Consider the following 21,280-nt stretch of genomic DNA (forward strand, 5'->3'; position numbering starts at 1 on the left):
GTTTGTTTGTTGTGTCTCGTTGCTTTTCTTTCCTTTTCTCTGTCCACTCACCCCGACCAGTTGAGGCATTTTTAAAAATTATTATTGAAAACAGAATATTTTGGTGGTTTTGAGTGTTCTTAAAACATGTGGGGACTTTAGAAAGGCTGGGGCTCTGTTTCCTGGCATTTTATAGAGCAAATGAGTGATCTATTAATGAACAAAATGATCAGTAGAATAGTTCCTTTTTATTTTTCCTTTGGAAAGTTTCAGGAACTTGAAAAACGTTCCAACAAAACAAGGAAAGAAAATTAGTCTTTGTTTGAGCTGGTCACAAGTGGTGGGCACATGCTGTCACAAGTAGACTTGCTACTTTAGATCTTTAGAACGTGACCTAATACAGTCTCTAATCAAAAGGATCTCTTAGATATAATCCTTCCCTTTTTATTTGGTGCAGTGTGTGATTACATCAGCGTACATACAGCAAACCTTTCTATGTCCTGACTCTAAACGACTTAAAATACACAAGGCTAAACTACAGAAACTGGTTCCAAAGCAAACGGACAATAATCCTAACGAGTTAGTGTTGTTCTTGAGCACCTTGATATTGGCAATAAATACATTCACAAGATGTGGTCGCTGTGGAGGCAGGCTCGTTGTGATTTGACCACGTCAGCTAACGAGATTGTTTCTCTTGAGCAACGTGCTCATTTACACTCAGACTTCATTCCACAGTGATTTGGTTTAGAGACATTTGCAAATTTAATGCCCAGTATGAATTTACCATTAAGCCCAAAGCGTTTCTGTTCCTGCCTCAGATGTTGTCTTTTTACTTTTTTAAATGTGTTATCGAACGATAACGCTTCAGGTAGTTCTGAACCTGCTTTGTCCAAGTAAAATAAATCTGGTTATTTAAAAAAAAAAAGAAACCTCATTTAGAACTTGGAACAAAATCAACAGAAGGTGGTACATTTGTCATATGCATACTGTACGAGTGACAATAAAATCTTATTTTGTGATAAAATTACCTCACAGACTGAGAAAAAAAAACTGAATAGCACTTGAATATTCAAGTATAACAACTCAGGCATACAACACATTCACCAGAGGAAAATATTGTCGGCTTCTTCCATGACTACAAATAATCAGAGATAATGTGGGAGAATCCATTTTGGTACCTGAAGACAAAGGATTTGTGTAATGCCTTTTGAACTAGCGAGGAGTGTTTTTATTCATTCACCCCTATTTGGCGCTCATGTTGTTGGTTAAGAAATCTGGTTATTCAGTTGTCCAGGGTATTTCTCAAACTTCCGCTCTGCCTCCTCACTGAACGCATCCCCTGTAAGGATTGAATGAAAGTAATAAAACAGTCAAAACATTAAAATAGAAGCCAGACTTGACCGTCACAGCTGGTAGTTTTTGTCTTTGACTGCTTACCAATGTGGCAGTTATGGAACCAGATTCGATGTCCATCATATTTGCAGTTGCATTTCATGGCATTGTTGGTGAAGTCACTCTCAGCCACTTCATAATTTGGATTGATCACAACCTGAAGAGGTTGGAAACGTGAAACAAACCATTTTCTAACAGGATGGATGATCACAGACAGTGAACAGTGAAATGTGATGAACAACAGCACTTTAAATATTTGGTACTTACCGTTTTCATCAGGTTTTCTTGTGGAAATGAATTAAGTTAACCCTTAATGTTACTGGTGGATCTGTAGTTATTCTATGAAACCATGAGTGAAGCCAAAATATCGTGAATACAGCAGCTGTCACCTTGCATTTTTGCAACCAGATTCTGTGCAGTAGTGACCAGAAGTGGCATGACAGCATCCGGCCACCAATCAAAACTGTCAAATCAACTGAAATACATCTATTTTTATATCATCAAATAACTTAGTGAAAATAAACCTACCTGAAAAAAGACCACTTGTACACATCAGTGTGATAATATCCAAAAACCAAGGAAGTGACCTCTGGGAAAATTGTATCTGATTTGTACTTTGGCTTATGTCTCATTCACTAACAGGAGGAGGCAGGACTTCTGACCTATACTGCAACCGGCCACCAGGGGGCGGTCCAGTTTTGGTGGCTTGACTTCTGGGAGCTGTCAGCCTGTCCATGGTCCAAATGAACCAAACAGCCTACAACGTCTGTGTTGATGCTGACCAACTGTGTGACTTAACCAGTCAGTGCTCACTTACAAAATCAGAGACAAACTCTAAATGGTGGTTTTCTTTCTTTTTTTTGTTTTATTTTAATAACTGTATTTAGCGAAGTGTGCCTGGTCAGACTCTGAAGCTGGTACTTGACAGTACTTGCTCTGTGTTCTGCAATTTGCCACACATACTCACTTGCATAATGTAGTTTCCAGGTCTGACGTCTGTGATGTCAATCCACTGGCAGTCGATATCATGGCGGTACAAATCCCAGCAGCCTACAGTGATGCCCTGATCACCGAAGTTGGCGCACTCATACCTCTTAGAAACACCTGAGTGCCACAGATGATAAGATGGATTTAGTACAAGGCTTTGATAAGGACCAGCTATGGTCGGTTATAGAAGCCTAGTGTGGACTTATCTTTATTATTTTGATCACATTGACCTGCATCTAGAATTTGGTGTCTCTCCTGTCATGTCTTGTGAATGTCACATGGCAGAATCCATCCTTGTTTCTTCAAACAAGTTAAAATAGTCAATGTGGTTCACCTCTTATCTGAAGCATCAGACTCACCCTCTTGACAATCTGTGTCCTCCAGGCAGAAACTGGCTTTGTGCCCCTCTGCTACTTTGGAACCGTTTGCGCTCAGTAGATCATAGTGGGTGAAAATATCCATGCTGTGGTAGTGGCTACATAACACAGGGACAATGTTGCTGTTAAGGACAAAAACCTTGCCAAGAATGAGAAAATCCTCCATTTCATAGTGACTGTGAAGCGATACACAAAATACAGAGAAAGAAAGCACTAGTCAAGTCATACCTAAGCTGTGAGACTACTGGTATGAATACTGGGAAAAGATTTCAATGGATATAAAATGTGAGCACTTAACCGTGGCCAGGTTTCTGCTGCAGGCATCTGAATGTCATACACACTTTCATGCCAGAGAGGCAGTTGTATAAACAAGTGTGCTACTTTCAGAATGAAGCAGTTCATTTAAACAGCCTTCTCTTCCAGAGACAATGTTAAACTATGAGGACAACATTACCCATGGCAGGCGTGCCAGACCCATGAGTGTCGCCCAGCCTTTGGCTTGAAGTCGGCGCGGCCAATATTGTGGATCTGGGAGGAAAAGCGGAGCAGGCGTCGGTGTCCGTACGGCCAGTTGGCCTTAGCCGCAGATTTTGACAGGCAGTCCTCCTCAGCAGCGCAGTAGAGCATGTGTAGAGGACGATCCTCGATATAAACTGTCTGCTCGACCAAAGAGGCGTTCAGGACGAGGTCAGAAGCCGCTGGACACAGAAGCAGAATTAGGATAAGGACTGACATATAATCTGTTCCTCCTATAATAGATCAGGATTGCTCACTTGTCCTTTGAGAATTGCTGAAGAAGCTTTTTTATTGTAACACTGTAACATGTACAACGAAATTTTGTTTGGAGCCGAGGGCCCCGGCATGCATACGCGGCGCCATCACGGGCAACTTGGGGGGGTTTAGTGTCTTGCCCAAGGGCACTTTGACATGTGGACTGCAGGCACCGAGATTCGAACCTTCAACCTTCCACACCATCAAGATTCACAAACTGAAGTACCAGCTGAGATCAAACCTCGAACCAAGTGATGATGTCAAATGATGCCAAAATATCATAACATATATACTGTAGATCAAAAATGTCATAAAAACCAGCCAGTACCACATAATTTCCATATTTATTAATTTTTTCTCATATTTTTACTCTACAATAATTTGCTATACTGATGGGTTTTATAATATTTTGGAAGATTTAGCTGAAGTGAAACAGAATTTATTTACAGCCTCATTATTTCTGCTCCCTTTTGCGATGTGACTTAGGAGCAATCAAGCTGTGGTTGCCAAAATTCTGGTTGTTGTTTCTGTGAACTTACTCTCTGAGCAGATGACCCCTGCTGCAAACCTCGCCGCTGCTCTCTGGCAGCTGACGGTTTTGTGATGTTGGCACTGACTCAGTGCCATCTCATTTCCCGTGCACTTCATACCGCTCATCACCATCTCCGTCACATTACTGCTGTCCCAGTACCAGGTTTCCTTAGATTGGGTTAGGCAACAGGAAGCAGACAAACAAACAGTGTCTCCATCAGAAAACTGCGACTCATTTTTGGGTGCTCACTGAGGACACAGTGCTGAGTTTATGATCACTGGAAGACAAGTTAAGATACTGAGTGATTCAATAATCATCCCACTTCTGAAAGACCTCTCAATTCCAGGCCACTATAAACACAACCACAGACTTATTAAACAACAAGCCAACTTATTTTTACACACAGTACAGCATTTTGTATCATGCCAGCACATTGCAATTTTTGCAGTCTATTATAATTCTTTTTAAACATGTAAAACATTATTTAACCTACAATATTCATGAATGATATTTATATTTATTAAAAAATGCTGCATACTGTATACTCAAGTAAAGGTCTACCTCATAAAGCTTTGATAGTCATAGTAAAAAAAAAAAACATCATTATACCCTCAAACATCATCAATATTTTCACCAAAAAAATGTAATTGTGTACATTTTCATGATATTACTCACCATAATTCACAACTGAGTGTCAAAACGATGGGATAAAAATGTGGGTGCATTACCAAGATCAGATCATGTGTCTTTAATTATGCTAAAATATTTCTTTTTATATTGAACTGCATAGAAATAAAGCTATGAGTCATGTAGATTTATTTTGAAATGTTTGTTTCATACCATCACTGTGGTGTGTGTGAGGCTCACAACTTTCATTTTAATTGTCCGTGTTATTCAAAGCAGGCTTATAGTGCTATAAAACATTTTGATGGGCAGTGCATCTCTCTTTGCTCAGTCTCTTTGATTAGTATCATTTAGTCACACAGTGTAATTAGATTATTCAAAACTAGCCTTGAAATTGCATCTGTTTCTAATGTTTACTTTTTTTGTGTCCACCACCCAATACCAAATATTTTGTTTGTAATATGTAATGGTTACTGATGACCCACTTAAAACTAGATAAGGCATCTCCAGAGGTTAAACAGCAAGTTGATCTCACTTTTGGGTTTTCAGACCTACTTACATTGATGGCGTGCATGGAGTAGCCGAGCCCTAGCTGCCTGCAAACCACCATGGCTTCCTTTGTGGTCCAGCCTGTGCTGCACACTGTGCCCCACCTGGACCCAACCTGAACCTCCACTCGGCCCTCATAATTGCTTCGGCCGCCCACTAGCCGGATCTGCAGAAATGTCCTGCTGGAAGTCAGTGAGGGGACACACTTCCTGTCCTGTCTCTGGGCTGTCTGGGCTACAACTACTGGTGTTCATATAGACCTGAGGCATGTGCGGTTGGAAGCAGCAGTCTTGTTAGACTTTTCCAAGCTTGGAAAACAATATTGTGGTTTCCAGATGAGGTCACCGCTTGGCTTTGGCAGTGAGTGGCTTTTGAGCTTCATTCTAAACTGAAGCATTAGAAACCTTCAGTTTCTCAACTGAAGCTCTGATTAGATTGTTTGTCTGCCCACATGGAACAATCCAGAACAGTATCTGGTTCCTCCACGCAGGAAAAGAAACCTCTACTCCATAAGGAAATTATAATATACTGTCTTACATTAATGCACACCTGCATGTTCAAGTATTTTCCAATACATACACCAAAGATTTAGCACCAAGATTTATGTTTAAGGAATAATGCATATTTGAATGTTTTACAAATACTGGCACCAGGTAAATATTAGTAAAAATTTGTAAATTGTGCACATATTAACAAATATGTGACTAATGACTGAAAAATGGAATATATTTGAACATATATGTGCAGAAATTGAGAAACTAACTGTACACTTAGTGGCCACATTAGAAGATACACCTTCCTATTTGCACATAGAGCTTACTCTCCTGTCTGACACATCATCTAGACACATGATTACAAAACAGCCAACACACTCATGATGTTGCTGCCAAAGAGGCCAAAGATCCAGTATCCCAGAAAGAAACATCCACATGGAACTTTGAGGTTATTTCATTGTCTGGAGTTTCCTAAGCTACAGTCCAGCAGTAAAGCAGCAGAGATCTGTGGTTTCTACTCATACCTGCCTAGAACCTACCTGGTTCAAACATTATAGGCTTATTTAATTCAATAAATAATAAGTCACAGTTATCTGGTTATATAAAATCAAATCAAATGACAGTGACTTTGTCTCATTCTTTCGACATCAACTCAACAGAACACCTCTTGAATGACTGGCTGAACTGCTCATAACTGATGCCCAAACTAAGGCCATAACCTACAGTATGATGAGGGCTCACAAACAGACATGGCTTATTTTTAAATGACTGAGAACATCTGTCAGAAAACAAGGAATTATAATCCATGGTTCATTTCTGATAAGAAGGTAAGATTTTATGGAGTCAAAAAAATAACAGTAATAAATCGAAATCTTTTTGACAGTGTATAAAACTAATTGGCCACTGAGTGTTCATGACAGTATATTATATTTGCATATATTAAATATCCCAAAAGACAACCTGCAGAACGTTGTCCTCTGTGGTGTTAGTAACCTACTTGCAGGCCCTGGTTAGCGTAGCCCAAGCCCAGCTGCCTGCAGGCCACCATGGCCTCCTTGGTGCTCCAGTTCTCTCCACAGATTAGACCCCATCTCTGCGTCCCGTTAGAGTCTGAGCTCAGTACCTCCACCCGGCCCTCATAGCGGGTCCGTCCTCCTGTGAGTTGAATCTGTATGAGGCCGAGGGATTAGGAACCACAAAGCAGAGTGTAGATACACAAGGGCTGGGCTAGATAAAAACTATTTTCTGTGGGCTTTAGTAAAGGTAAAAAAGCTTAAAGTTCATTTGGGTCACAACATGAAAAAGCTTTTAAAACCAATTACTGATGATACGATTTAAGTTACTGTTGGTTTAAACAACTGTAGCTTGACTGATTTGGTGAAATTGTACATTTGCTGGAGTTTTTATCCCACTAACACCGGCCTCTGTGCATCTACAGGGCACATGGAAGAGTATGATCTGGTCAAATACAAACTGTACAACCAGAAATACTCTGTGTTACAGGAAAATCGCTGTTGTCACAAAAAATGTGCAGAACCACTGTTTTTCAGTACAAGCAAATAGGAAACTTCAGACAATGGAAAAGCCAAAATGACTTTTTTGTGACAGCTGTGAAGAAGCGTTAGTTCAGAGCAGAAATGTGAGATTTCAGTTTGTTCCTATTCAACACTTTTAAAAGCAAAAAGAAATTTGATGCAGGTAAATTATTTAGCACAATTTTCACAATTAATTTGCATGTCATATACCGGTCGACAACATAAATAGTATAATAATAGTATGAAGAGCTCAGTGAACTTTCTAATGTGAAACATTTTAGGAGGAGGTTCAGGTCTGACCATGTTCTCGAGGCCCATGTAGGGCACGTTGCAGCGGACCGCAGCATCCTCCATGTGTTGACAGTCCTCTGATGTGACATTTTTATAGGGGCAGTTCCAGATGGACTTCTCCTCACCCACACACTTCACCTCATTCATGTATACTGGACCCATCCCTAGACAGGCACAAAGACACAAAGTAATGTACAGGTTAAACAACAAAAGTCTGAAGCTCTGTTTGATTGTAAGTCAAACATCATCAAGCAACTCAAGGTGATTTTCTCTTCAATCCACTCTGTCTTGAATCAAGTCTGGTTTCATTACATTCATCAGTGTTTTTCTTCCTAAAGGTCAGCAATAGTGATTAGTTTTATTTGTGGATATTTTTAGTTTTAGGCTAAAACAATTAGTCAAATAACTGAGTAGTTAACAGAAACTTAATCTTTGTCAGTTATACTAACTGACTATATTAATTCTGCTCCTCAAAATGTGAGGATTTGCTGCTTTTCTCAGTTTTATGAGTTACATGTTGACATGTCAGATTAAACATGTAATTTGAAACGTCTTCGACCTAGAAACCTAGTCCAGTTGATTTTTTCAACTTGGGTTGAATATTCCAGCGTTTTTTGGCCTTCTTTCAAACAGAGGGTTGACTGCTTTCTTTTTACTTTTTCGCCAACATTCTGCCTGAAGCCGACTAAAAAGGCTGACTGCCTTCAACCACAGATATTAAATACCTTGTCACAGACTCATTAGATGAAAGTTTTAGGACAAGTTTGATAGATACATTTAAATGTGGTCCTTAATACAGACTGGTTTGTATGGCTTCACTTAGGCTTGGGCTGACACAAACTGATATTTTTTATCAGTGTATGATTATCTTACAATTACAGGGTGTTATTCCTAACCTTGCCCCATACGGGCTCCGGTGAGAGCCTCTTTGGCGCTGCCAAAACCGAGCTCCCTGCAGACAACGCTGGCTGACTGCAGGTCCCAGCGGTCATCGCACACTGTTCCCCACTTGTTATCTTTCAGCACCTCCACCCGACCTTCACCAAGCCTGGCACCTCCCTTCAGCCTGACGTTGCTCTAGATGGTGAACAGACAAAAAAAAAAAAAAAAAAAACAGCTGTGATGGGGTGTTAGGGGTGGATAGCATGAGTAGCTGTGAAGTGATATTGTCAAATATGAATCTAACAAAATTTACTGGCCGAGGGGGAATCATATGAATCAGCTAATAGCAAACACATGAAATAGCCTGTAGACTTCTGGTTGCTGTTCATTGTCAGCATCAGAAAATACCCTCCAACTGGCCTTTTCCACAGCCCTTTTTGGCATGTCACATCAAAAAAAGAACAGGAAGAAGAGGTATAAGTAATAAAATTAAGGATGCTGGCTGTCACTTTGTCATGATTTATTGGGACATCTGAATAAAACATTAATGTAACACCTGTGCTTTTCCTACTATGAAAAGTGAAAATACATGCTGTAAAAAAGGCTTTTCAAACTGCCCTTAAGATAAAGACTCCCTTACCGAAGTTTTAAGTTTCTTTTTCAAGCCACTGTTTTGCATAAACTGCGGTCCTGGCATGCAGCTGACGACGACCGGCATTCCACCCTCACAGGACGATGTGGTGTTTGGCTTGCTGAACTCCAGGGGGCAGGCTGCCAGGTGGACCTCCGTACCCGTACATGCCACAGAGTGGATGTGGAAGTATTTCTTCTGACGCTCCAAATACAACCTGGAAGGAGCGGACACAGGGGCAATGCCTGTGGTAAGTGAAATACTAAATGAATTAATGAATGAGTTGTGTTTATATTACATGGTGAAAATTCAAGGTTTGACAGTGTGCATGTAAATAAATGAATTACTACCTTAGTTGTATTTACAATGACAAAGATCGGACAAAGTGCTGAGAGTTAAAGCATTCAAATATTTTTTTTTATACACTGAACACCCAGTGACTGAATGAATAATTGAAAACAAGGTTACACAATCCTCCTGATTGTGACGGATTGTTTTAGGTCATTACTACACACACACACATCAACTCTTATTCTAGTAAAAATAATAACATTCAGGGTCTCACAAGTTCTCAGGGATAATGTTGTAAGTTATATAAACATGTTGGACAAAAAGAAAAATTCACAGTTGCTTGAGGCCTGAGCTTCATCTTGCAGGACAAGCCTAATGTTTGTCCCTGTTTACAATCTATCTGTTAAGCGAAGCTAATGAGCTGGCTCCAACTCCATTTAAAGTACAGACATAAGAGTGGTATTAATCTTCTTATCTAATGTTTGACAAGACAGACAATAAGCTAATATCCCCATACTGAAAGCAATTCCTTTTACTTTTCTACAGCAAAATTTGCATAGTTCATCCATATACATGTGGTATTGTAAGGACTGTTCTGAACATCAATTACTTTAGTACCGTAGCAAAATATTAGCTCAAGGCTTTTGCTTTGAAAATCATGGATGTTCTTTCAAATGAGCCACATGTGCAGGACAGGTGCTCATTATACTAGAGGGGATGGATGTAGATTAGAGAATTAGTTTTTTTTTATCACTTGTCAGTTGTTTGTGAGGTTTGTGGAAGGAGCTTGTGTGTAGGTCTTTGCAGACAGCTTGGGTTTACCCACTGTTTATCCTTAGATTACCTTTTGCCAGGGCTGCTCTGTTTAGACTTAGAGTTAGCTTTAGCTTTGGATGTTTGCCTGCAAAGTAAACATGGGTTAGACTGCACAGTTAGGAAAAGAAAATGAGATGACAAAGTGAAAAGTCAGAGTAAACAAGGTTATCTGATGCACAGTTATGTTAAAAATTATAGTTACACTGTTTAAAAGTGATGTGTCACATTCAACATTGTTGTTAATTGCAGTTGTAATTCCCAGTGTACTTGTATAAATTGTATAAAATCACACAAGACCCACAATTGTTCAAAGTGACACATCCTTCTTAAATGCAGGTTAAAAAAAAAACTAATATGACATAAAATTACATAATGTAAAACACAGAGACATTCGATAGTTGTTTTGACAAATTTCATCAGCACAGGCTGACACATACAGCATGGCCAAAAGTATGTGGACACACACTTTACTGTTTTTAATAGTTTAGGTCCAGCACCTTAGTCTCCGGTTACTGTTCTGGTGTCCAGGTACCTTTGGCCATATGGTGTATGATTATTAGCATATTTGTTAGTACAAACTATATTATTGTGACTGTAGTTTTTCTATTGTGCCAATGTGAATCTTTAAGTAACCACATTGTTTTTGTCAGATTTATGGCATTGCTTTTTGCATTGATGAGCTATAGAGGTAGATGCTTAATTAATTATGTAACATTGTATAAGATCATAATTAAAACATAATACATTGGAAAATACATCAATGTTGGTTGTTGTTTTTTTTACTTTGTCACTACAAGGCCAAAATAAGTTTTAGCTTCTCATCATGTAATAACACCTTGCATGTTTTGCTACTCTAGTCCATACCTGACTCAGTTACAATTTGAGTTCCTCCCACAGTCCAAAGACATGCATACTCACTATCCAATGTGGCAAACTCCACCCACCTGGCACACTAAACTGGCTAAAACAAATGCTGTGACATATTAGCAGATTCTACCCGATGCAGGCAGGTTCTTGTCAAGACTAAGGCCTGTGACTGGTTCAGCTGGAGAACCCAAAATGAAACGTTACTGAACTTCTCCAAAAAGCATGCCATAATGAGGAGTGAGATTTCCTGCTATAGCTGCTGCATTAGATTAAAAGGACTGATGTGTGGAAAAATTAAGCCTTGGGTACTGACAGAGCACATTGCTGAAGACATCTGTCCAGTAAATACAAAAGTTAAAAATTTTATAAAAAATAATGCCCTTGATCAGGTGTCAGTCAGAACAACCTGTGCGCTGGTCAGTAGACGCAAGAGAAAGAAAGACAAACAGAAGGAAAACCGACCCTAAACACAAGACAACCTCGAGTTATAGCAGGATAAAACATGTCTGCACATTCACATGCTGCACATCATAATAATATGATATTAGAGAGCAGGTAAGGTCAGCTAGCTAGAAACAGGAACTAAATGGTTATTGTATCTACTCCTACAGGAAACCCACTGTCAAAACTACAGTAAACAGAGAGCAGACGGTGGGTTTTCTGTCACTGTGTACCTTCTACCGGCTGAAACATTAATCTTTGGCCTGGAGACCTTCTCGGCTGCTCGCTTTTTCAGATGTCTGCAACAGTGAAACAGCCAAATTCCATCACATACAAGACAGAGACTACATGCAAACACACACTTAAACAAGCTGCATACACACACTCACAGTCTAAGGGCTGCACACACACATTTCTTTAAGTTACTGGAAGGTCAGTGGTGAATAACATTTTTGACATTCAACAAGTATATTATGATACAGACTGTATGTCGCCCCTGTATAATCACAAATACAGAGCTATTCCAGCTCTTCAGAATTCAGCCCTGTGGTAGCCAGTCAGTATAGCAGCTCATCAGTACAGTTCAGTGCCTAGCTGTTATTGAAAAAAGGTTCTGCCTGAAGTAACAGCTAATAACAAACAATTTCATCAGTGGAAGGTTTAAGTGTCCTGTGATAGTTTTAAATGTTGTTCCACCCTGACAAGCGTACAAGTTTCTTTAATGGACAATTTTGAGGTCAATGATTATTGTCACAAAATCAGCACTGGGCAAATAAAGTGTCACTATGTGCCTGTTAGTGTGTCTCTGCCCTCAGAACACTTTTATAACCATTATAACTTTTATCTACTGTTTCCAGTAGATAAGTTTTAAACAGTGAGGTTAAAAACTAAACCTGAATCAAGTGTAAGACACTTGTGAAAGGCTGATTGTCCATGTTTAGTCTAGTGCTTCTTACATTCATAACCTACTGTATAACTGAAATAGCTAGACAAGAACAAGGGACTGACAGCACAGAACGATTCAACTGTTGCTGTGCAGTGTACACATTGGCTCCACTTTAGCTGTTGTTGTCTGTGCATTATGTGACCAACCAGCACCACTTCCCCTGAGCCCCAGCTGTCACATGCTTGAAAGAAAACATATGTACTTCTGTGAACCTTCTGCAGTGGATGAATAAACAGCTTTTGCCTGGAGCTCAGCCAGACATGTGGACTGTCACACTGGAAACTGGAAAGAAAGTGGAGGTCTGAGAGTCCAAAGAAGTAACTGTGCTCTCATACCACAGCCTGTTCAAACTAGATTCCACTTTTTAATCTGTAAACTGTCGGTAGGTCTTAAGTGTTGTAACTGGACCGCTGACCATTGATTGTGTTCCCTTACCCAATACAGTTAAGTTATTTTTACCCCCAGTGTGTGTATGTGGATTTATAACCACAGTGAATGAACACAATGGATGTTGACATAAAATGTACATTATGGTTTTAATTGCCACTGCAACTACTTCTAGTGCTTTAACATTTTGCATTTAGTTCTGAAACAATGTCAATTATCGATTATATGATTTCCAGGAAAATACTACTATTTTGAAAATTAATATTTGCCCCAGCTTCTAAATTCAGAGAATTTGCTTCTTTTTTAATATTATTGTAATCTGAATAACTTTGGGTTTTGGGCTGCTGCTCAGACAACAGACATTGAGAAATGTCACCTTGGCCTTTAGTAAAATATGATGGGTATTTTTTTTTTACTATTTTCATGATTAACTGATTCATCAAAAAAGGCAGATTAAAAATGTTTTGGTCAGGTATGTGGTATTCTTCCACAGGAAGTAATTAATCACAATGTAGTGACATCCAAGCTGCTTCCTAAATGCCTGCCCATTGCTCTCTTCTGTTATACACCACTGCAGACTGGCTGATTTGATAATCATGAGCATGACATTCTCTGAAGTGAACTTGTATGACTTCTCAGTCCTGAAGTTCAGTCTTTGCCATCTGTGTAAAAAGCTGTCCGCTGCAGCTTAGATCCATGAGCCCACACCAGAGGCAGGTTTTAAGGGTAGATGTCAAGCAATTCACTTACTTGTAGAAGCTCTTGATGACTTTCCTCTCGTGTGGGAATCCCAGCATACCACATACGACATGAGTGTTTTTGACGGTCCATCCCAGGTCACAGATCTGAGCCCAGCCATCTTTATACTTCACCTCCAACACACCCTCTGTGATGGGCAGCTTCTTTTTGGCCGCAGCGACCACAGGCCGGAGTCGCACCTCCTCTATTTTGTTCTCATCCACGTGGGCCTGGTCAAAGAATAAAATCGAACGCCTGTAATTGTTCATGAATGAAATAATTAGTGATTATCAGTAAATATGTTAAGTAAAGGTGTTTTCAGTGGGCAGTTTAGGTTTATTGGATGAAAATTCAACTAGCTAAACAACACAGCTAAATAACAAAGCAGGTTTTTAAAGCTAATTTGTAATTCAATTTATCACCTTTACATAAATCTATATATCTTATAAATCTTTCCTATTCCCCTTGAATCATCTTTATATACAGTAAGTTCATTATACACACGATTTGAAGTAATTATTTTCCTTATATTGACACATCCATGCATACTGATGTACTCACACATACAACTCTTAAAGAGAGTTTGAATGAGAGGGACAGACTACAGTTAAGTCATACCTATTATCGAGTGTAATTTTAGGTCAAATGCTCTCACTAACAGCTCATAAATGGTAAATGTGACATTCCCTGATTGCCAGTTTTGCAGTGACTCACTTCCACTGTGGTTTACTTGGATAAATAACCGACTGGCCGCAGACTGAAGTCTGGACTGTACATTTGTTGGAGCCTGACTTGCAGTAACAGGCTAAAATGGGGGAGAGTATAGTAGTTATCCATCCGAAAGGTCGCCCTCTTACTTTTATAATAATAATAATAATTAACCTTTTGAGGTGTTCACTGTTTCACATTAGGTGAATATACTGTAAGGTCATACATGCTGTATTTTACAGATGTGAAATGAGAGTCCAGAGACCAACTCTGCCTCCAAAGCAGAATTTATGGACTTTTAACTACTTCTTTACTTACTTAAAATCCCTATATTGTGCTGACTTACATCAATAACATTTGACTCCACAAAGCCGGGAATCCTCTCGTCTTTGCACACAACTCCAGCGTCCTCATCGTGAGTGCAGTCACTGTTGCCCCACCCGCGAGACTTGCAGAATTCAATGCTCTTTTCACCTCCATTACACAGCACGTTGTCCAGCCAGATTTTCCCTGCAAAGACAGCAAACTAACTGTGTGGCTTCAGCAAACCTCCAGGCCTGTGGAAAGTAACGAGTCGAGGCCTGGGAGTCACACATGGTTGCTTGTCACACTGGTACTCTGGGAACCAAAGGAAGCTCATCCACAGTTGCATTTAGTTTAGAAAAGAGCCTGAATGAGAAGCTCAGCTAAAACCCAAAAATGAGGTTTAAAGTGACTCACCGTAAACACAAGGATTGTCAATTTTTACAATATTCTACCATAAATCTTTTTCAGTTTTGAGCCAACTGGAAGTCAAATCAAATGGTCTTCAAATTTTGTGAAATAAACTTAATTTATTAGTCTTTATTTTTGTAAAGATTTGTATACAGCAGTCCTGATATACGTTGTAACAAGACTAAATGTCTTCTGACACGCAAGGCAGCTCCTTAAAGTTAAGTTAAATGCTAACATCAAATAGCTAACATGCTGATGTTTAGCAGATCTAATATTTACCATATTCAACATGCTAACATGCACAGTACGTACAGCTGAGGGTCAGAATGTAGAACTGGGAAGGTCATAAACCAGAGTAGAAGTTATTACAATTCATTATGAGGAGACCATGGGTCTGGATTTGCAAAACCTATCAAGACATTTCATTAAAAACTAAAAATGTCAAAGTCATGGTGGCAAGGAAATTTTTGGAGGATTCATCCTCTGATCACCAAGAATGTCTTGACAAAATTTTGTGGCAATCCATCCAAGCAACAGTTTTTGAGACATTTCAGCTCAGACCAAAGTAGTGTACTGACCAACACTATCATTCATAGAGTAAAGCTGCTAGTTTTCTAAAAATATTCATAATAATGGACATTGCTCAAGTATTCATTTGCCAGTGAACTAGGTTTAAACTTATACTTATAATATTGATTTAACACATTTCTGTGAATGGGTAATTTATTCAAAAATATTTGAACAAATCGAGTAATTTTGAACGTTATAAATACTGATATGGCAGAGTACACGGTGTATGAAGCCAAAAACGAAATCTCAGGACATGGCTTCATACACTCTTACCTTGGCCTTTGCCATATTTAGCACTGTGGGTCCACCCTGTGGCTGAGACAAAGCCCAGCTGGCGGCAGAGCACGTTGGCATTAGCTATTGAGAAGTCGTCATCACAGATGGTTCCCCACTCTCCCCTGTAGAAAAGCTCTATCCGGCCCTCGTTATGTTTTCGGGGGAATCCAACCAGTCTGACCCTTATCCGCTCTGTCTGGGGCTGGGGGGATGGTGACAGTTTAGGTGTTGCAGTGGCTGCGTTTGATGAGAGGGTCTGGGTCAAACAGCAAGGTAACCACAACCCAAACACAAGGCTGAATGCTAACTGTCGCCTGTTTCTTGGCTGCTCCATTCCTTCAGCTGTTTATAAAGAGAAGGAAAAGAAAAGTGTAAGTGCATATTTTTAAACGAGTGGACTGATTTCTATAAATCCAAAAACAGATTTTGTGAAATGTCATCGTCACGTTGGGATCCAAAGAACAACCAGGCAAGGCTGTTGTGTATAAAATACTGAGTGAATAGCACAGATGTTTGCACACACCATTTGAACTGAGGAGAAAATATCAACAAGAGTGATTCATTTTTTCCACAGCTTCTGGTGAACACCAGGAATTATCTTATGGGCATGGGAAACTATTTGAAGAGTTTTTTTTGATAAGGAAGCCACCACAAGATACCTGTTGAAGTGGATTCTCATCAGCAATGGTGTCTCAAACATGATACACAACATACAAAATATTACAACATTTCTGTCTGAAGTATGTTATAAAAAGCTGTAGATGAAGAGCCAAGATGGCTCACACAGAGGACCTGACACAGTGCTCAGCATATGGAAAGAGGATTGATGTAAGAGCCAAGTCCAGCAGTTTTATTCAAACCACCTAGTCACTGTAGACTGTTGTAGAGAAAGAATTCCAAGGAACATTCAAAAATAAAGATGGATCAATGACACATGATCCATCACAAAGGCTACATGAATGTTTATATTGATGAAATATAGAGCTGCACTTAACAGTATGTTTATCCCATTTTGTAGTTTCTGCCCAGTATTTTTCAATGTCTGTGTTCAGTTTTATTGAGCAGACAGCACATTTTCCTCTGGGTTAACATTCATTCATATTTCTCAATAAGAAAAGCCTTTTTCATACAAAATGTTAACTCTGTTCTCTTAAACCTGCCTGTGCAGTTCTGTAGGTACTGAATGCTAACACAGACCTGCTGTTGATAACTTGACAACTACACTCACTTCTAAACTTTTAGTGAGTGGGGGGGTTGTTCCTCCAGAAACACAAATACAGTAGTGTGTTGTGTTTGTACAGAAACCACAAAGTTAAGGTCTCAGACTGACTGCGACGTCTGACTTCAGTTTCACAGTGTATGGAGGGATACACATGTTCACAGTGAGCTTTAGCCAGCAGGGTTTAGAACACTGTCCCTCCAGAGGATAAAAGCTCTGATCTTTAACTATTTTTACAAGAATGCTCCAACATTTTGCAAAATATATTTGGCCGCTTCCTTAGTGGGAGTTAGATGAAAAGCTCCCCCATAAGCTAGGCTAAGCATATGGCATAGAGCGATCACAGAGAAAGAAACCTGTTGCAGTACAGGCAGTGAGAATGATTCCTACAGTAACAGTAGCAAAAAAGCACAGCCACAAAAAGCAAAAACAAAGCAAAAACAAAGCAAAGTGAATTTCTGTCTATAGACCTTTTAAAACCCTAAGGTTACAAAGTGTTTCACAACAGAATAAATTCAAATAATCACAATAATCAATAAAATACAAGTTAAATTAATGAATAGGTAAGAAACCCACCTCAAAAGACATAAGGTCAGATTCTAAGGTCAAATGCTAGTGAGAAGAGATGAGTTGTTGTTAATGATTGAAAGGTGTTCAGAGCAGGGGAGGATCTGATCTCTAATGGCAGGTTATTCCATAGTTTTCACCCGGCAAATGAATGGGGAGTAAACCCTCAATCATAAAAAGATACAAACGCATGCCCGCTCTGTGGATGAATAAGTACAATCTGGGGAAATGTAGGAAATCACTAAGTGAAGGTTGTAATCAGTCAAACTATGTAGAAAAGAAAGGCCAGAAGTAACACTTTTATCCTGTCTCTTGTAAACACCCATCCCATTAAACAAACCAAACTCCTGCCTGCCCTACTTACTATATTTTTGCATACACACAGTTTTCCTGTACAGGGATTATTACCAACATAACTGGTGTGCTCACTTTTGGTTTGCTTGCCAGGCAAAGTAGTTTAGATAATCTGGCTAAACGTTTCACAACCTGTCTGAGTATGTGACCTCTCCTGTGTCTGTCCCCACTGGATTTCATTGCAGCAAACTGACCATGTTTTCAGCAATTACTTTGCGAAGTGTAACATTACTGCAACTGGGAGAGATGACGGCCTAAACCACACATCCAAGATAAAAGTTGAATTAACTGGAATTAATGTATACTGCATCATATACTCAACATACAGGACTGTTCAAACACTTGGTCACCAAAACGTATTACTGAGACACCGTGTATGCACATTTCCACCACAGCACACACTCTAACACACGTCGCTTGGCCTTTTTGCTACCAGAGGTCAGCAGCTTATGGTTTTGTAGACTAAACAAAACTAGGAGTGAAAGCTCCCTGAAATAAAAAAATAGCATTTTTTCTGCCTGATTTCAGCACATTGTTGGCCTCAAAGGAACTCTTTGAAACTTTATACCTAAACCAGGCAACGCAAGTGTGAGCCACATCACAGGGAGATGGACAGATGATGGAAGACACCGAATTACAGAACACAAAGGGCTGAGATACAGTAGGCTTTACATATAGAAGCAAATATACAGAAGACATTTTTGAGTATGGTCAGTTTGGGTTTTGCTGGGTGTCTGTTTCACCCAATCAAAACAGAGGGATGTAATCTTTCCCAGACTCAACAGACAAATTTAACATTGCAACTTCCTAATAAGTTACATAAAACCCGCTTTTGGGTTGCCATGTTGTCTCTTCAGTTGCTGTTTATCCTCTTTCAGGATGACACTTTATCTTTTCAGCGCTTTAAGTACAGGAATTCCACATCATCTGCCCACCCAACTGCTGGAAAACAGCTGCAGAGCATCTGGAGCAAAATCCATCTACTAAGAATTTACAAACATTTATAACTAATTAGAATATGAAAAGGTCATTAGTAGTGCAATGATGTTAACTTTTATAGCTTAATTATTATCAAAGAGGGATATTTCACAAACTAGCAATCCAAAATTGGTCTTATATTAGAAAGGGGAAACAATTTAACAAATCTTTAGTAGGTGGTTCTTCTCATCCAGACCCTGATCAGAACAAACATTTGGCAGCTTAGATGCCAGTAAATACACTTCAGACTCACTTTCTGAGTCACTATCTGAGTTTCCTGTTGCAGTTCCTCATGTTTTTACTTTGTGCATTGTAAACTGGTCAAAGAAACAGTTTGGTTTACTAGTCTCGATATTATGAGTACATGTTGCTGTAGATGGAGCTTGGTTTGGTTTGAAACAACAATAGCACAATACTGAATCACAGTGAAATCACTTTGTAAAAGGTTTTGCAGTAAAATCTCAGAAGATTAACAAATAATCTGCCTTACCTTATGTTTCCAATATGAGGTTATGGGTCCAGTGGGGCAAGTTGACTCTTCAATCTTGCAGATCCAGAAGCTCACAAACTGAACTTCATAAGACAAAACATTAGTAAATACTCCAGTAGTTCTGCTAATTCATCTGCTCTATCAAACACGGGTCTACTTTGCTGGGCAGCGGTTCACTTAGCAGCCAATTACTACTTCTGCGTTATGGTCTGTAAATTGCCAGCTGTACAGCCCTCACTGAGGAGGAGGAGGAGGAGGAGGAGGAGGCTGGTGGACTGGAGTGGGCTGGATCTTTCCCCCCTGGAAGGACACTAACTCTTTCATGGATGGTTCCGTTACAGGCTGTCCTCTCTTGCATACGGCCAAAAAATGTGGATTTCACACGCAGCCTACGTGCCTGGCGAAGTGCACAACATGACTGCAGAAGATTTACAACCGCTGTTGCAGCAGATTCTGTGACCTGATCAGGAATTTCTGCTGCCGTGCCGCTGTTTTATCTCGATCTGTTTTGGCAGCTGCTGTTCCCAAAACGGTGCCATCATCCAGTTTAGATTAGAGATTTAAAAAAAGATCTCAACTATCGTTTCAGTAAATTGCATTTGCAGATTTCACAAGTTCTGGTTGAACAAAACAATCCATCTGAAGTCATCACTTTTAGGGATTTTTAAAAAATATTTCACATACTTCATGATTAATCGACTGATTAAAACAATGGCTACATTATTGAATGGTGAAAATAGACTAATTAACAACTGTGTCCCTGACTGGGTTAGAAATATTGAGTTATGTATGTATACCAAAATGTGTAGCCCATCATATTCTAAATAGGATCAACAACCTGAAAAGGATCCAACTGACAATTTGTGTTAGAGCGCTACAGATAGTTTGTGCTATCAAAACGTGTATAGTACCTAAACATCCAGGAAAATAATTTTAAATGTATAATCATATCCTTGCATTAATCTGCGATTATAGTAGACATATAACAACATAACCTATACTGCAAACCAAAAACGACCGCCTCAAGAGGCTACATTTTTCCTATAGGAATATGTTAGCCAGCTAGCTAAATAAGAACATTGATACCACCCTCACATTTGTATTGTTAAAATGTAGCTAAAGTTGCCTTAGCTGTCCAGGGGTAACCTCATCCACCTATCAGCACTCCTGAAGCTAGCTATTCCATTTTTCTTTTTTGTTCAAACCCCGTATAGAAATCACAATTTGATATATCCCATGGCCGTCTTCAACCTGATGTCCCATACGTGACGTAACGGTATATAGCAGATTGTTTTTTGGCGGGTCCTGCTGGTTACCTAGCAACTGGTCTCGGCCTCGAAATACCCGAAATACCACGAAATATGCTAAGCTAATTTTAACCAGCTGTTGGCTGTAGCTGTTTAGCATTTAGCCACGATGAGTGTTATCAATGTTCTCATTTTACATTCGGCGAGAAAAAGGGGAACATAGTTCCAGTGATGGAATATACAGTAACTAAGTACGTTTACTTAAGTACAAATATGAGGCACTTATACTGTACTTAGTTATCTTTTCATTTCAATTTACACTCACCGGCCACTTTATTAGGTACACCTGTACTATTGTGTGCACTTCAGTGCAGCACTTATGCTTTAACATCTGTTTATGAAGCTCAAAATGTTTAATTTTTGTTGAAATTGTCTTAAGTGTATAAATTAAATGTTTATAATTGTTTATAGTTAAAGATAGTGTTGTCCTGGACTACATTATATTGAGAAGTGTTACTAATATTAGGTAGGTAGGACTTTATTGATCCTACAATGGGGAAATTCCTGTGTTCTAACACTCATGTATATAGCTGGGAAGGACAAAAATATAGAGACCTCTCTATATAA

General features: G+C 39.3%; 1 protein-coding gene across 8 annotated transcripts; it reads right to left on the bottom strand.

The window, feature by feature from the left end:
• Positions 1 to 208: 208 nt before the first annotated feature.
• Positions 209 to 20,693, bottom strand: loxl3b (lysyl oxidase-like 3b). 8 transcript variants are annotated; one of them, XM_020604173.1, is made up of 18 exons: positions 20,502 to 20,693; positions 19,407 to 19,484; positions 15,796 to 16,140; positions 14,585 to 14,748; positions 13,543 to 13,760; positions 11,693 to 11,758; positions 10,180 to 10,236; positions 9,054 to 9,261; positions 8,428 to 8,608; positions 7,541 to 7,695; positions 6,703 to 6,873; positions 5,222 to 5,377; positions 4,046 to 4,205; positions 3,190 to 3,433; positions 2,718 to 2,833; positions 2,339 to 2,475; positions 1,417 to 1,528; positions 209 to 1,318 (listed from the first exon to the last, which is right to left on the bottom strand). In XM_020604173.1, the coding sequence occupies exons 3-18, from the start codon at positions 16,130 to 16,132 to the stop codon at positions 1,245 to 1,247; spliced, it is 2,556 nt and encodes an 851-aa protein (XP_020459829.1). In that variant the 5' UTR covers positions 16,133 to 16,140; positions 19,407 to 19,484; positions 20,502 to 20,693; the 3' UTR covers positions 209 to 1,244. The 8 variants fall into 8 exon arrangements, with proteins under 8 accessions (XP_020459829.1, XP_020459828.1, XP_020459827.1 ...); XM_020604172.1 differs by having other exon boundaries at positions 19,407 to 19,489; XM_020604171.1 differs by having other exon boundaries at positions 19,407 to 19,921.
• Positions 20,694 to 21,280: the final 587 nt, after the last annotated feature.

The sequence above is a fragment of the Monopterus albus genome, unplaced genomic scaffold (assembly GCF_001952655.1).
Source record: "Monopterus albus unplaced genomic scaffold, M_albus_1.0 scaffold64.1, whole genome shotgun sequence".
Lineage (NCBI taxonomy): Eukaryota > Metazoa > Chordata > Actinopteri > Synbranchiformes > Synbranchidae > Monopterus > Monopterus albus.

Excerpts from the sequence above, each read along its gene's own strand:
- loxl3b (XM_020604173.1), bottom strand. The coding sequence starts at position 16,132 with ATGGAGCAGCCAAGAAACAGGCGACAGTTAGCATTCAGCCTTGTGTTT. Across the intron at positions 13,761-14,584 it reads TGGAGTCAAATGTTATTGAT|GCCCACGTGGATGAGAACAA; the intron begins GTAAGTCAGCAC and ends TTCTTTGACCAG. Across the intron at positions 3,434-4,045 it reads AGGGGTCATCTGCTCAGAGA|CGGCTTCTGACCTCGTCCTG; the intron begins GTAAGTTCACAG and ends TTCTGTGTCCAG.